At 32.4% G+C, this 17,138-nt stretch overlaps 1 protein-coding gene across 6 annotated transcripts in view; it reads left to right on the top strand.

Annotated features, from left to right (window-relative positions):
• lyst (lysosomal trafficking regulator) overlaps positions 1 to 17,138 on the top strand; it is an 82,246-nt gene that overhangs the window by 41,392 nt on the left and 23,716 nt on the right. For 5 of the 6 annotated variants that reach the window (XM_051126615.1, XM_051126618.1, XM_051126617.1 and 2 more), the window contains 14 exons: positions 1,317 to 1,466; positions 1,567 to 1,704; positions 2,092 to 2,290; positions 3,870 to 3,998; positions 5,537 to 6,146; positions 7,976 to 8,156; positions 8,825 to 8,994; positions 11,595 to 11,825; positions 11,903 to 12,069; positions 12,153 to 12,305; positions 13,453 to 13,614; positions 14,500 to 14,691; positions 14,851 to 15,044; positions 15,695 to 15,904. In XM_051126615.1, the coding sequence (XP_050982572.1) occupies positions 1,317 to 1,466; positions 1,567 to 1,704; positions 2,092 to 2,290; positions 3,870 to 3,998; positions 5,537 to 6,146; positions 7,976 to 8,156; positions 8,825 to 8,994; positions 11,595 to 11,825; positions 11,903 to 12,069; positions 12,153 to 12,305; positions 13,453 to 13,614; positions 14,500 to 14,691; positions 14,851 to 15,044; positions 15,695 to 15,904 (2,886 nt within the window). The remainder of the gene's footprint in view (positions 1 to 1,316; positions 1,467 to 1,566; positions 1,705 to 2,091; positions 2,291 to 3,869; positions 3,999 to 5,536; positions 6,147 to 7,975; positions 8,157 to 8,824; positions 8,995 to 11,594; positions 11,826 to 11,902; positions 12,070 to 12,152; positions 12,306 to 13,452; positions 13,615 to 14,499; positions 14,692 to 14,850; positions 15,045 to 15,694; positions 15,905 to 17,138) is intronic. The other variant, XM_051126616.1, reaches the window with a different exon arrangement.

Raw genomic sequence — 17,138 nt, 5'->3', positions numbered from 1 at the left:
TATTTTTTTTTTTTTTTTTTTGTGGCATTTTTTGGTTTTATTTTTAATAAATATAGCAATATATTTTTAGTAATTTTTATTGATTAGTTTTAATTTTATTTTATTTTTAAACGAACAAGTTAAAAACATGGCTTTGGGAACTAGCTTTTTTTTTTTAATATTATAAAGTTTTTCTTTTTTTAAATACATATATTTCATTTTATTTTAGTTAACTTTTCTGTTTTCACTTTAATTTTAAAGTGATAATTTTGTTGTGTTTTTTGGCATTTTTATTTTATTTTTATATATCTATATTTTATAAATATTTATTTATTAGTTTTAATTGAAATTTATTTTTAAGTAAACCTTTTTTAAAATGTATTTTTTATATTATTATTTTATATGACTTTTTAAATTATATTTTATTTTTGTATTGTCAGTTTTCACTTTAATTTTAGCTAACATTACAATAATTGTGTTGAATGTTTCTTGTCATTTTTATTTTATTATGAATAAAAATATATATCAATATATTTTTTGTTTATTTTGTTTATTAGTGTAATTTGATTTTTAAATAAATGAAAAACATGGCCTTGGCAACTAGCATTTTTTTTATATGTAAGTTTCCCTTTTTTAAAAATATGTCTTTAATTTTTATTTTAGTTGACTCGTTAAATTATATTTTATTTTTGTATTTTCTGTTTTCACTTTAATTTTAGTTAATTACAATAATTTTGTTACATTTTGTCATTTTTGTTTTATTTTTAATAAAGTATATCAGTATATTTTTATACATTTTTATTTATTAGTTTTAATTGTATTTTATTTTTAAATAAACAAATGAAAAACATGGCTTTGCGAACTAGCTGTTTTTAATATATACATTTTTCTTTTTTTAATATATATTTTATTTTATTTCTGTTGACTTTTTAAATTAAATTTTATTTTTGTATTTTCTGTTTTTGCTTTAATTTTAAAGTTACAGTAATTAATATATATACTGTAGTTTTTATAATTTATTTATTAGTTTCAGTTTATTCAGTTTTAAATTTATTTCAGTATTTTAAATTTAAATAAACAAAAATTTTGTATTTAATTTATTGCTTTCTTTAGTTCTGCTGTTGTACTAAACAGCACACCCTGCTGGTTGTCTCTGTTAATGCAGATCTCAGTGAGAATGTTTTGTCCCTCTGTCAGTATATTCTTGTTTTCTGAAATACATCAAATTAAGCAGTCTAAAAAAACACACGCTCTGTTTGAGCCTTTTGAATACCACTGGAGTTTGATCTTAGGCTACAGTACTGCAAATGTGTGTCTGTGTGCATGTGGGGTGACAGACGCTGTTGGACGGCTGCTGCAGCGGCTCAATCCTCACGATCGGAGAAGACGGACAGTTTCATCTGGATGTCGAATCCACTGTGGTTCTGCAAGATCTCAGACTGCTGTCTGAAATACTGTTGGACTGGAAGATATGGGCCAAAGCACAGGTACTGTACTCACTCATATCTGAATGAGAATATACATTCAAGTTGGGTTATTTTTATAGAGAGCTAATTGTTAACGGCTGTGTGTGTGTGTGTGTGATAGTGTGGCGTGTGGGAGACGCTGCTCACTGCTTTAGAGATCCTCATCCGGGTGCATCATCCTCAGCAGATGTTCAACATTCGACAGCTTCTCAAGGCCCAGGTGGTTCATCGCTTCCTGCTCGCCTGCCAGGTGCTTCAGGTGAGATATTCACTACACACTGTAGTCTTTGAAATGTGGTCATGAGTCTTGAAAATATTAATCTGGATTAATATTAATTTTGGTGTTCCTGCCATCCAGTTATTGCAGTAATCTTTGTTCCTTGTTATTTTTAATACGAGGCAAAGTCTCGGCTATTAAATTCTGCAATCTTTTATAAAAAAATGTAAACAAAAAAAAAAGTGGTTTTGATGCTGTTTTTTGATCATTGCTACATTAGTCAAGCGACACATTAACCAATTTTCTCTTTACTATTAGTTACTGCATGAAATAAACAGGAAGAATGTGAAGCTATGCTGAAAGGAAGGAAGACCAATCGTAGTTCAGTATGTGGGTCATTTTGTAACATCATCTTCATTATTCTCACAGGAGCATCGCGATGAGTACCTGACCTCCATCCCGCAGGAGGTCTGCCTCTCGTTTGTCAAAATCATCCAGGAGGTTTTGGGGTCTCCTCCGGACCTGGACCTGCTGAGGCTGGTCTATAATTTCCTGCTGGCTGTTCACCCCCCCACCAACACTTACGTCTGCCACACGCCCACCAGCTTTTACTTCTCTCTGCACATTGGTGAGCAAACCTTCATTAAATTGCAATCTGATCGAGTCATTAAAGCAATAGTTAATGATCATTCTTCTGTCATTTGCATTTTCTCACTGTAACCTGTATGACTTCATTTTTTCTTTGGAACACAAAAGATCATGATTAGCAGAATGTTTACGCTGCTTTTGCCTTTTTGATCCTCAGAAGAAGAAAAATTATACAGGTTTTAAGACCGAAAATCTTCTTTGACCTTAATTTGTCTGTTTTTCTTTAATTTGCTATTAAACACAATGTCTACATGTGTTGCAAGCGACTAAAAATTAAAAATAAAATCTAAATTGTTTCTATTTAGTCAGTAAAGCTTTCTGGAATTGTATGTCTGAACCAGTTCATGTTTTCTTTATTTATAAATATATTTATTAATTTAATAGTATGAGATGATAGCAAACAATCACACAGACGTACATATATTTTAAATGTTTATGTATAATTATATATTTATGTCGGTGTTATTTCATAGTTTCATTACATATCATTTGTAATAATATTTTAAATCAGTTTTGATTTTTAGATTCTTTCTTTTAGGAGTTTTTAGGAGTTATACACAGTATATGCATCTCTCCTTTTCTTTTTTTTTTTTTAAATGGTTCTAACTTGTGTTTCAGTTTTAGTCTTCATTAATAGCCCTGATTTGTGGGGTTTTTTTATTTTTTATGACAGTATTATTTTATAGTTTTTGATATAATTTTTAATAATAATTTGACAGTTTTTGTTTTTGTTCTTTCTTTTTATTTTTATGTCCACGTTCCAGGTTTAGTAGTTTTGTAGTATGTAATAGGATTTTTTTGTTATATGTACATCTCTATATAGTTTTTATTTATTTTTATGTAACATTTCGTTTTAGTATTTCGTTATAGTTTTATTTTTTATCATTATTTTAATGTATTTTGTTATTATAATAATTTGTTTTTAATTTGTCAGTGTTATTTTATAGTTTTTTTTTATATTATCTTTTTTAATAATATTTTGAATCAGCTTTTATTTTTATGTTCCCGTTTTTTTGAGTTTTTGTTTTTATGTCCACATTTCAGTTTTAGTTTTTTTTTAATATAGATCTCTATATAGTTTTATTTATTTTTATATAATGGTTTAGGTTAACACTTTATTTTCTTTTAAGTAAAGACTTTTTTTTAATGGTTCTGCTATTTTATTATTATTTTTTTTTTATGTTTTGTGTTATTATATATATGTATTTTTTTATATATATGTCAGTTTTATTTTATTATTTAATAATATTGTGAATCAGCATTTATTTTTATGTTCCACTTTTTTTTTTTTATGTCCACATTCCAGTTTTCATAATTTTGTAGTATGTCATTTTTATGTGAGTTTTTTTTTATTTAATGTACAACTCTCTATATAGTTTTTATTTATTTTTATGTAACATTTCGTTTAAGTTAACACTTATTTTCTTTCAAGTAAAGACCCTGTTTTTTTTTTTTAATGGTTCTAATTTTCTGTCTTGCGTAGGATCTTGCATATCCTGTGTAGATTTGGTAGTAAACAAGGACATTTTAGTTCATGCATGTTTATTTTTATTCATCAGATGGTAAGTTGTACCAGGAGAAAGTTCAGTCCATGATGTACCTGCGGCACTCCAGCAGTGGAGGGAAATCAGCCTGCAGCTCTGTGCTTTCACTCTCTCCCTCCGTCTTCACAGAGACGCCCGCTGAAGGTAATGCATCACTGCCGCCCACTTCCCCGAGCCCAGAGGTCAGCGCCACCTCCAGTCACATTAAAGCAGCAGACTTACAATCATTAACTGCGGTTATTCATGAGAAGGTCAAAATAAATAATAAAAATCATGCTCACTCATTCTGTCGCATTTTACAAGCATTATTCACTGAAAATGTCCTTGTCTGACTGTATGCCGCTGCTACGCCTTGTTAAGCTTTGAAACGTGTGACCTTTGATGAATTCAAATCAGTTGCAGCGCAGACCTGCCTGTCAAGTCAAGTCAAATCGATTTATATAGCGGTTTTCACAATACACTTATTTTGAAAGCAGCTTTAGAGAAAATCACAATGTTAATATTTATATTATCTTCATGCCTTGTTAGCCAGGCTTCTATCCAAGGGTTTAGCGCATCAGTTTTTACCGATATATCTGATGTAAATGCCATTAATCAGTGCAAATTCTCAAGTGTCTTTTTGTATAACTTAGTGCAGAAATTCTGTATTTATACTTAAAATGTTGCAAAACACTTATTGTCAAGAAAAGCAACATTTATCATTTTTTTAGTTTGTAAAATAACAAGTAAATAAACTAAATGAATGAATAAATGAAAATTAATTAATAAAAAAATAAATTATTGTTATTAATATTAAGAAATTATTAGTATTGTTTAATTATTAAATATTATATTCATATAAAATATTATTACAGTTAAAATTAAATGTATACTATATTAATAATAATAATATTAATGAATGAAAATACTATAAAGACATTTTAAACAATTTAAAACAAATAAACTAACACTCAAGTATAATAATTTTGCCAACAGTATTATCACAACAACCATAAATAAATTATATTTGTAAAAAATTTTTAATAAAATAATTATAATAAAAATGATAAAATTATATTTTGGTTTAATAACGACTTTCCTCGTGTGGCTTGATCATAATTACTAATTGCATTATGAGACTATTTCTGTTAATCAAAATCTCACTGTAACTGTATCGTCTAGTGAAAAATCAGACTTTTCCAATTATTTACTGCGTTTCAGCTCTGCCTATATTTTAAGTGCCACACCCACATCTCAACATCCAATCAACAAATGATGTACAGAATTAAGGCCCCGCCCTTTTTTCCTTTTTTTTTTTTTTTTTTTTTTTTTTTCTTGGTGATTAGATATTTCACAATCCAGAAGAAAAGATATTTTGCTACTTCAGTTTTATCGTGTTTACAATGCTGGCTACAATTTTTCTCTCTTTGCATGCACATTTCTACGATTTTCAACCATATAAAATCCTCTGGTATTTTTAGAGTACCTGTCATTACTGGAGTATTTATATCTAACTCTATATAAAGAGCTGGCCAGTAATATATTTAGTGTTTGACAAGCATATAAAAACTTGTGCAGAAAGAAGAGTACACACTTTGTGTAAAAGAAAAAAATAAAAAAAGCAAAGTGAAGAGGCACTAAGTGTTATATCTGAGCACTGAAAACTTATCTTTGGCTAAATGATGCGTTGTTTTGTCCCACAGTACGCCACACTTCCTCCCCTGAGCATGGAGAAGATGATCTGTCACTGCGGCCCCCAAGCATGGGCACGTCTCCACACTCTTCTCCGGCCCTGACGCCCCGTCTAACCCATGGGAGCGTGACTGGGACCGCCGAGCCTGAGGAGGGGACGTCCCTGAGTACCCAGCAGGCCCTGGGCAGCACTGAGACCCTAAATCGGGGCACAGACGAGCAACTCCTCAGCAGCTGTGAGTCGGCAAAAACATTATGTGATTCTCAGAACGTGGGCGGCGACGAGGACGGCAGTGTCGCTGGAAACCGAACGCCCTCCATCAGCGTAGAGGAAGAGCACGACGGCCCGGCGGGCAGCCCGGTGGACTCTGAGGGCCATTTCGATTGGACCAGCGAGGAAGCGCCTCGCCGACCAGACAGCCTGAAGGGAATCCAGTCCTTCCAGAGGAGCCACAGTAATCTGGCCAGTCTGGGTTTGGCTTTTCCTGCACAGAACGGCTCTCTGACTATCGCTCGCTGGCCCACCGTGGCTGACCGTGCCGCTCCACCGGACGACTGGGAGAGTTACACATACTCGCCCGGTTATGACAGACACAGCAAGGCGGACTCCAGTAATGACAGGTACTCTCAAAATATATTGTTGAAAATCCTAGCATTTTGCATGCAAAGAGAGAAAAATTGTATCCAGCATTGTAAACATGATAAAACTGAAGTAGCAAAATATCTTTTCTTTTGGACTGTGAAATATCAGATTATTGAGAAATAAAAAATGTAAGGCGGGGCCTTAATTCTTTGCATCATTTGTTGATTGAATGTTGAGATGTGGGTGTGGCACTTAAATTAGGGGCGGAGTTGAAGCACAGTAAATAATCTGAAAAGTCTGATTTTTCACTAGAAGATCCATTTATGAGATTTTGATTAACAGAAGTTGTCTCATAATGCATTTAGTAATTATGATCAAGCCACACGAGGAAAGTCATTAACCAAAATATTTTTTTTTTGTCATTTTTGTTAGAATTATAATTATTTAATTACATTTAATTATTATTATTATTATAAAATATAATTTATTCATGGTTGTTGTGAAAATACTTCAGGCCAAATTATTACACTTGAGTGTTACTTTAGTTATTTATATGTTATTGTAGTTTTTGTTAATTTTTGTCTTAATCTAATTTTATTTTTTCTCTTTTCTTTTTTCACTTGAACTTTAATTGAAGTTTTGGAAAATTTGCTGTTTTTGTCATTTTATTTTGTTTGTTTAAAATGTCTATATAGTGTTTTTATTTATTAATATTATTATTATTATTATTATTATTATTATTATAGTATACATTTTAACTTAATTGTAATAATTTTTTAATATTGACAAATTAAAAATAATAATTTAATATATAATAATTTTCTTTTTTCATTTTAGTTTATTTACATTGTTATTTTACTAAAATAACTAAAAGAAAATGAGAAATGTTACTTGGTGGGTAGCTGAAATGAAATACCATTGTTTATTTCAGTTAATGTTTATTTAATTTCAAGAAATGAAAAGTTTTGTTGTTTTTAATTTTCTTTAACTGTAATAACCCTGTTACGCTAAAATGAAATGAAAAATCTGCATTGACTGACATGTCTCAAAGTTTATTTTTTAAGCCTTATAAATGGTTTGTAAAGTTTGTGTATCTGTGAAAAGTAGACATTTACTGTATAATCATGCGAAACAGTTTCATGCACATATAATTTTTTGTATGCAACTGTCTCCAGTAAGAAAAAAAAAAATTTTGACAATAGGACAGCTCTAGAAATGGACCCTAGGTAGTCTACTGAACTAGGGAGTGAATTTAGACGTCTCAGAAGCGTTTAGTCTTTTTCAAACGTGCTGTATGGTGTGTGTCGTTGTTCTAGATGTGCGTAATATATCCAGGGAGCTCTTTTAAATTCCTTGTGATGAATAACACTCTTTAATTATGCTAATTTCTGCCGCCGAGTTTTGGAGATGAATGACTTGTAATATTAGCCTTCATTTATAAGTTACATCATCTCTTTAATGTGCTCTTTCAGTCAACAGTTACCGGGTAATTGCCTCCTGTCTCCGTCATTGCCTTTCCTGCACTAAAGATATATCCCATCTACTGTATAATCAGCTACGCTCATTAAAAGTTTAAAACAGTTTTAAACTTTAAACCAAATTTCAGCTTTACAGATGTGTCGGGAACTTGTTGCCTTTTTTTAAACCAGTTCCAACAGTGATGCCCATTTAATATTGATTTCTTTTTTGGTTGTACTTTTATTACAGAATGAGTAATTTTATATCATAGTAACATTGTAGTTATTTCTGTGATAATTCCATGAAAAGAAGTGAATTTCGCATGCTGAGTGTTTTGGTTAACAGGCTCTGAGTCACAGCTGAAGATCTGACGTTGGTGATTCATGTGTGTGTTTTCTGAATCATTCAGATCCAGTGCTGAAGACTGTCTGGTTCTGATCTGCTGTGGTTTGTACGATCTGCTGAGAGGAGTTCTGCTTCTGCTGCCGGATCTCCTGCTGGAGGAGGTGATGGACAAACTCATCCAGCCGGAGGCTCTTCTCGTCCTGGTCAACCACTCTTCTCCTCTCATTCAGCAGGGCGTCATGAAGGTCTGCTCCTGTTTACTTGTCTTTGGGTAGTTGACAAATGAACATGGCAGTTTTTCACCACTTGTAATCATCTTTTTGCCTTGACACATTCATTTCGAAGGTCTTGCAGCATGACTAATGAATAATGGTAAACATGCCATATGATTCTTTGTGAGTCACTTCACAGAATGCAATTAATGGTGACAAAATAGTACTTTTTTTCTACAATTTTTAAAGAATATATACATTCATGATCAGCGTTTTTTAAAGTTATAATGCCAGTATATATAGTGTTTTAAAATAGTATTTTTATGATCACTGTTACATTTATTTATTTATTTTATTTCATGCAATTAGCAAATTTGCTCATTTCTAAGAATTAAAAAGCAATTTGAGTAGATAATTTACTGTTTATGGACAAGTAAACAAATCCAAAAATAAGACAAACTATTTCCTTTATGCCTCAAAATGACTAGGCTTTCATTATCTCTCCATTACTGTTTATCACATCTGCTGCTTTGGTTTGTTTATTTGAGTTGATATGAAAATAGTTTGTTAGTTGATTGGCCTGCTTTATCGACCGCTCTGGTAGAGGGGAGCTTGAGTAATGGGTTTTATTCATTTATGTTGATGTCTTATCTCATACACACATGGATACACAAACATGTACCTTTATTCATGTGCTGTAGCTCCTGGATGCCTACTTCAGCCGTGCTCAGAAAGAGCAGAAGGAGAAGTTCCTGAAGAATCATGGGTTCTCGCTGCTGGCCAATCAGCTGTACCTGCACCAGGGTTCACAGGGTCTGCTGGAGTGTTTCCTGGAAATGCTGTTCGGACGACCAGTCGGGCTCGAGGAAGAGTGAGTATGGCAACCATAAAGACATCACCATGAGTGCTGATGAATTCTGGTGGACTGAGAAAATGTACTAGCTATGAATGTTTATTTTATTTTATTTTATTTTATTTTGTTTTTTTTTTTTTTTTTGTTTTTTTTTTTCTGTTCTGTTCTGTTTTGTTTTGTTTTATTTTATTGTTTATTATATTTTGTTTTGTTTTTTTCCATTTAATTTAATTTTTAATTTCTGTTTATTTATTTATTTATTTATTTATACAATGTTATCTGTAATATTATTATAAAAATAATTGCGCTCTATATTTTTGAAATATCAAATTTCAAATAAAGAAATACTGTAATAGTATGTACCAGATATAAAATTTTATTTTATTTAATTTTTTTATTATATTTTTATTTTTAATTTAATTTAGTTTAGTTTATTTATTTATACTATGTAATTTGTAATAGTATTATTATTATTATTATTATTATTATTATTAAAATAATATAAATAAATAAATATATATATATATATATATATATATATATATATATATATATATATTTTTTTTTTTTTTTTTTTTTTTTTTTTTTTTACAGGGGTTGGACAGTGAAACTGAAACACCTGGGTTTAGACCACAATTAGTATGCCGTTTGGCCTCCTTTTGCAGCCAATACAGCATTATTTCATCTTGGGAATGACAAATACAAGTCCTGCACAGTAGCCAGAAGGATTTTGAGCCATTCCTTTCGCAGAACAGTGGCCAGGTCACTATGTGATGTTGGTGTATGAAAACATTTCCTGACTCGCTCCTCCAAAACACCCCAAAGTGGCTCAATAATATTCAGATCTGGTGACTGTGCAGGCCATGGGAGATGTTTAACTTTACTTTCATGTTCATCAAATCACTCTTGTCACCAGTCTTGCTGTGTGTATTGGTGCATTATCATCCTAATACACGGCACCACCTTCAGGGTACAATGTTTGAGCTATTGGGTGCACAAAGTCAACCTTCACACTCTGCTCTTATTGGTGGAATGTGCGATCAGTAAAGACTGGCCACCAGGCTGCATAAATATAGCCATGAAACCTCCAACACTATATTGGCCAGTGTTTCAGTTTCATTGTCCAACCCCTGTATATATATATATATATATATATATATATATATTATTAATATATATAATATTATTATTAGGGCCGGGACTCGATTAAAAAAAATAATCTAATTAATTAGAGGCTTTGTAATTAATTAATCAAAATTAATCGCATTTTAATCGCATATAAATATTTGACCTGAGAACAGTGAGAAGTAAGTTTTTTTCATATGTATTTTTAGTATACCATTGAATAATGACTGAATTCATAAGCTTAAGCAACTAAATATTGTTTATTTTTGTTCAACCAAGTCCAACAGACCAGTGCAATATTGCCATTAAGTGTAGCAATAGGATATTTAGAAATATAGTAGCCTACATTTCAGAAAATCAGGTACCCTATAGGTAGGTAGACCTTCTGTAAACTGTTTAAGTAAAACACAATACTTTCAAGTACATTCAGAACATTGGAAACCCTGACTATTACTGTAGACAGCATCTCTGTTGCTTCAGAGGCCATAACAGACTTTGTTGATTTACCAACAGCTGGTTTAAAAAAATAAAATTAATTTCAGTCCAACTCTCAATAACCTTGGCCAAAACAATAAAGAGTTCAACATAAAGTGCCAGTTGCACCAACAACATAATACATAAAGTTTCAGTTGCACCAACAACATAAAGAGCCAACCAAAGCGGTCTCATCAGCTTCTTTGTCCATGTTCACTGTGGTTTGTTTTTGTCTGAACGCTAGTTGGTGCTCCAGTATAATCGGTCCGCCGAAACTCATCCAGTGAGAAACATTCCGCGGTGCAAAAATAAGTGCGATTAAAATGCGTTAAAAAATTTTACACGTTATTTTTGTGTAATTAATTAATCTAAATTAACGCGTTAAAGTCCAGGCCCTAATTATTATATTATTAATTACTTATAAATTATTATAATAATAATTGTAAATTATTAAAACATTTCAAATGATTAAGAAATACTGTAATAGTATATACCAGATATAATTATTTTATTTTATTTATATTATATATTATATTATCTTTTATTTTTAGTTTAATTTTGTTTATTTATTTGTTTATACCATGTTATTTGTAATATTATTAGTAAATTACTTGCTATATATAGCTAAATATGTTAAGAAAAATAAAATGAATGTTACCGGAAGTCAAAATTATTTTTGTTATTATTTTTTACAATAAAGATTGTTTCAAAGCACTTTGTTGAACAAGAAGAGTGATTCAGTGATGCTAACAAAATTAAATTCTATTGTAAAGCAGCTCTAGAAAGACAGTAGTAAACAGTTGTTATTCAGCTGAAATTAGTATTGCTGAAATATATATATGTGTCCTTATTTATTTAAGTTGTGAAGACACATTTACCTTGTTTACATTTTGTGTTACTACAATGAATATTTGCGAGGAAACACATTCAAGAACACATTCCTCCTGCATAATGTCTATTAAATGATACTTTACCCAGCAGCGTCCTTTTCAATGTCCAATATTCCTGTCTTGTCTCAGTTTGGATCTGGAGGATATGGAGAACATCTCCCCATTCAGGAAGCGCTGTATCATCCCTATTCTGGGTCTGCTGGAGAACTCCCTGTATGAGAACTCGCTGGTACACAACGGCCTGTGTCTGCTGCTGCAGCTGCTCAACGCCTGTCCGAAGCTGGCCGACATCCTGCTGGACCACGGTTTACTTTATGTGCTCTTCAACACACTGTCCACCCTCAACGGCCTGGAGAACGGGTAATATACCATATTTGACATCTGTGATGGGGAAGCTATTCTGAAACTGTATGATGTATAATGCTGTTTCTCTGTAGGATTCCTCCGAATGACTACAAGCTGGTGGTGTGTGACATTCAGCAGCTGTTGGTGGCCGTCACCATCCACTCCTGCAGCTCCTCGGGATCTCAGTACTTCCGCATCATTGAAGACCTGATCACCTTGTTGGGCTACATGCAGACCAGCAAAGTTCGGCGCACACAGGGTAAGAAGATTAATACTTTCTTATGACAATGATATATGACTTTTCATTCAAATAAAATAGGAAATTCTCTGTTGCCGTTTTAGAAATGGCCACAGCCCTGCAGTTTCGTGTCATCCAGGCAGCCATTGATTTCATTAAGACCACAGCCAATCAGGACCCTCAGAAATCCAGCAGCTATGTTCACGTGCCCACGTCACCGCATCACGCTCTACAGCAGAAACGCAAAAGCATCGCAGGTGAGCAGGTCTAGAAGTTTTGCTGTGCATTTTTGTCCTTTTTTTTTTAGCTTTTTTTTGTCTTTTTAGTTTCTGTTCATTTTTAATTGTTTTAGTTTTAGTTATTTTAGTACTTCAAGCTTTTTTTTTTCATTTTAGTAACATTTATTAAAAATATATTTTTAATTTTATTTTATTAATATTTTTTCATTTTATTTTTTTATGTTTTTAATTTTGCATTCAGGTCCATTTTGATCTGGAAGCAATACATAACAATTTCTAAAAAAAAAAAATAAATAAATAAATAAATAAATATTATACATTATTAAATATTAAAATATTGTTACAGCTTTTACATTCAGATGATTAGGACTGATTTTTGTTGGTAAATTTAAATGTGACACTTCAGAGAAACTATAAACAAACAAAAGCTGTATTTACATATCCATATGTCTGTGTTTTAGTTATTTTGCAGTGCATTGTCATAGCTTTTTTATATCTATTTAGTTTCTGTTAATTTTAAATTGTTTTAGTTTTAGTTTTAGTTATTTTAGCACTTCAAGTTAAAGTTTGTTTTTTGTTTTTTTGTTTTTTCATTTTTGTTACATTTATTGAAAATGTAAATGTTTTGATGGTTGTTAATGTTGATTGATTGATTGATTGATTTGATTGATACTTATTTATTTTTGAATATTTTTTTATGTTGAATTCAGGTCCATTTTGACCTAGAAGCAATACATAACAATAAAAAAACTTTAAAATTAAATAAAAATGATCAAAACACACATAATTTATTATTATTATTTTATATATTTTTTTTCATGTAATCACTTAAACTAAATTGTTACAGCTTTTACATTCAGATGATTTTTCACATGAAATTATGCAGATTTTATTTTTAAATTATCTATTACTTAAAATTGTCTGAAATTGTAATGCAAAATACATTTCTTTCCTGTTTCTCATGCACACTTTTAGGACTGATTTTTGTTGGTAAATTTGAATGTGACACTTCAGAGAAACTATAAACAAACAAAAGCTGTATTTCCATATCCATATGTCTGTGTGTTACATCTCATTCATCGTGTCTTAACCATCAGCCCTTGGATATTACACTTCATCGTTCATGTGTTTCTGTTGTATTATCACCTCCCTTCACACTCCCAAGGTTCAATGGGGCTGAAAGACTCCATAATTCCCCGTATTCCCCGGCAGCACTACTGCTCGTACGGCCTGATTCCTCTGCCCTCCCCGTTCAGCTTCCTGTCCCAGGATTCCCCCCTCCCTTCCCCTACCGGAGCAAACTCCTACGTGTTCCCCTCAGACGCAGGTAGCCATCGACCCCATGCGCAAAAAACAGGCGACAACATCCTGGCTCTCTCAGGGATGTTGAGCGCGTGCAGTGAACTGATTAAAGCGTGTCTGCTGCTCATCCGCCCAGTGTCCTGGACTACTGGTGCCTATGTGTGTTATACTTAATGAACCCAGAATAAATGAACTCAGAGTTGCACCAGGACTTTTCCTGCAACTCTGTCTGTTGATTTATCATTTGCATTCTCTCTCATTTACACCTGGCATTAACATTCATCTTTTTATTTTTGAAAGAAATTAATACTTCGATTCAGCAAAGGTACATTAAATTGATCAAAAGTGACAGTAAATTATTATTTCAAATAAATTCTGTTCTTTTGAACTTAATTAAAACTAAAATGTATCACAGTTTCCACAAAAATATTGGGCAGCACAACTGTTTTCAATATTGATAATAATCAGAAATGTTTCTTGAGCAGCAATTCAGCATATTAGAATGATTCCTGAAGGATCATGTGACACTAAAGACTGGAGTAATGATGCTGAAAATTCAGATTTGATAATAGAAATAAATTACATTTTAACGTATATTACAAAAGAATACAGTCATTTTGAATTGTAAAAATATTTCACAATTTTTACTGTATTTTGACAAATAAATACAGCTTTGGAGAGCAGAAGAGAATTCTTTCACAAAACCGTACTGTATTGCATGTTGCATTACAGGTGTAAATGACATCCTGCCTAGGCTAGCCACTTAATTGTCACTGAAGGCAGATACCTGCATCTGTCTGTCTCTCTGTCTGTCTGTATTTGTGTGATTTATTATCCTCTGCTCTTTATGCACAGTTCCTTTAGTTCAGTAAGTAAGTTGTCATGTTCATTACATGCGTGTTTTTATCAGGTCGGAGGCGGTTCACGGTGGCCCAGTCAGACTCGCTGTTGACGCGAATGCGCTCGGTGGCCAGCGACGAGCTGAACCAGATGATGCAGCGCAGGATGAGTCAAGAAAACCCCATCAGAGCCAGCGAGACGGAGTTGGTCCAGAGACTGCAGAGGCTTGTGGTTCTGGCCGTCAACAGACTCATCTATCAAGGTACAGGCTTGATAGACAGACATAAAATCTGCTCATTACATTGTCATCAGTTGTGAGCAACTGTAACAAAACACTTTAATGCAATTTACATGGTTCTGAAAGTATATACAGTCTACCATGGTACTTTTTTTTTTTTTTTTTTTTTTTTTAATTCTCCAGATATCAACCATGATTTCTTTGACTTCCTGAACTTGCCTGAGTCTCCTGATCACTCGATGACCATGCCATTACCTGGCGAGCAGACAGCTGATGAGAACGGCTCCACGCCGTCCACCCCAATCCCACCAAGCAATATGAAGAGTTTCCGCAAAGATATTCTCAAACTAATGATGGAGGGCATAAAGATCAGCTTGGTGAGTCGCTTACAGTAGATGTCACCTTTATTTCATTTTGTTTCGTTTTTTTTATTTTATTTTATTTATTTAACTTAATTTATTTTACTTTCTCAGCAAATATTGTTATATTTTATTATTTATGGTTCATTTGAATCATTAGTGCATTACTGCATTGTGTAATTTCTTAAATGATTTTTAAAAATTGTTACTTTGAATATATTGCCATCCCTAATATTAATAAACAACAATGTTTACATACATATATATATATATATATATATATATTATATATATTATATATTTTTTTTTGATAATTATGTTTATTTATTTTTTATTTATTTATTTATTTAGTGAAAAGTTGTCTCTGAGGACCAAAATAAAATTATTGATTGATTGAAATATTGTCTTGACAACTAGATGAAATAAAATAAGTGTTTTATTTTATATATATATATATATATATATATATTATTTCCGTCAATGTTTATGTCAAGTAATGTTTTTTTTTCTTATGGTTTCAGTTTAAGTTTTTTTTTAATAATGGTCTATGGAAATGCATTCCCTTTATGATACCTAATGGCCAAATAAAAATGCAAAACACTTGACCAAGGGTGTCTCACTGGCCCTGCATTCACTTACATGTTTTTTGTGATGGTTTTTCTCCTCAGGGCAGCACGGGTCGTGGCGGTGCCCCTCGTCAGCAATGGAAGCGAATCCTCTGGTCTTGTCGCGACACGTTCAGGGTCCAGATCGGCCGCATGCTGGTGCACACGCTCAGCCCCGCGGTTCCTCTGGAGGACAGAAAGGAGGCGCTAGAGTTCGTCCACGAGCAGAGCTACTCAGAGATCCTCAGAGAAAGCCTGAGTCCTGGCCTCGAGGTGAGGACGCTGCAGTCTGACGTGCTGATATGTGGATAGAAATGGCTTTTTGTTTTTACATACCGACCAGAGACGCTGTGACATTTTGCTTTGGTTGTTTGCTGACAGTTATCAGATTTGTGTATCCAATCAAAGCACAGTTCACATACACACTTCCTCTGTTGGGAGGAAGACAGTGACATTTCATCGTGCTGCTTCTGACATACAGTAAATAACCCACAGAAACATCTTTATGATACTGTTTCCATAGCAGCAGTGCCGTCCTCTCCAGCGTTGTATTCACTGCTGCTTTCTACATTACACTGTAGACTGGCACTAAAAAGACCATTACCCTCAGAGACTCAGCATAACGGAACTGCATCGTTGCAATTAACTAACACATCATTTTGACTAAATGTGGCTAAAAACTACACAACAGTAGCTGAAATTTATCACAACAACCGTTTTGGTGGGAAAAAAATTCAGATGGCTACAGCTTGCTTGACAAGCACAAAGTAGACAAAACGGTCACACAAAACACCTCTGGAACAAGTATTTCACATAAATTTGAGACCATTTTTCTAAGCAGTGGAAAAATGTTTGCAAGGGATCAAACTTTTATTTTTGTTTATTCAGTGAGTAGTAAAAAAATCCTTTTTTTTTTTTTTTTTTTTTTTTTTTCGGGCTGTTTTGTAATTATTTTCTTAGTGATATAATACTGTATTTGTTTCATGAAAATAAATCAAACTTCAACTCACCATTTCTGCTTTCGAAGGTTAAATCAGAAATGTGGCTTTTTTATTGGTTAAATACAAAAAAGCCCAGAAAATCACTTAAAATAAAATAAAAAGAATTGCTTTTTGTACCATTCAATGAATGAGCTCAAAAGTAAAATTTTGACCCATATGAAACTATGAAACATCTCAAAGACACAACTTAAAAACTTATATATATATGTATGTATGTATGTATATGTGTGTGTGTGTGTGTGTGTGCGTGTGTTAATTACAAAATTATGAGAATGTTTTTATATCAATATTAATATTTAAATGGTCAAATATTGAAATTTCTTTTAATTACCAGTGTTTGAAGTTACTTTTAAAAGTAATGCATCACAACATTGTGTTACTCCCTAAAAAAGTAACTTAGTTACTTTGTTACTCTTTGTGGAGAGTAATGCGTTGTTACTTTTACGTTACTTTTTAAATCTGGGCAGGGCTTGCTTGTTTTTTTTTTTAATATAAAAAGTTCTATT

Source organism: Labeo rohita, chromosome 13, assembly GCF_022985175.1.
Source record: "Labeo rohita strain BAU-BD-2019 chromosome 13, IGBB_LRoh.1.0, whole genome shotgun sequence".
Classification (NCBI taxonomy): domain Eukaryota; kingdom Metazoa; phylum Chordata; class Actinopteri; order Cypriniformes; family Cyprinidae; genus Labeo; species Labeo rohita.
This window is presented reverse-complemented; position numbering and strand designations above follow the sequence as displayed.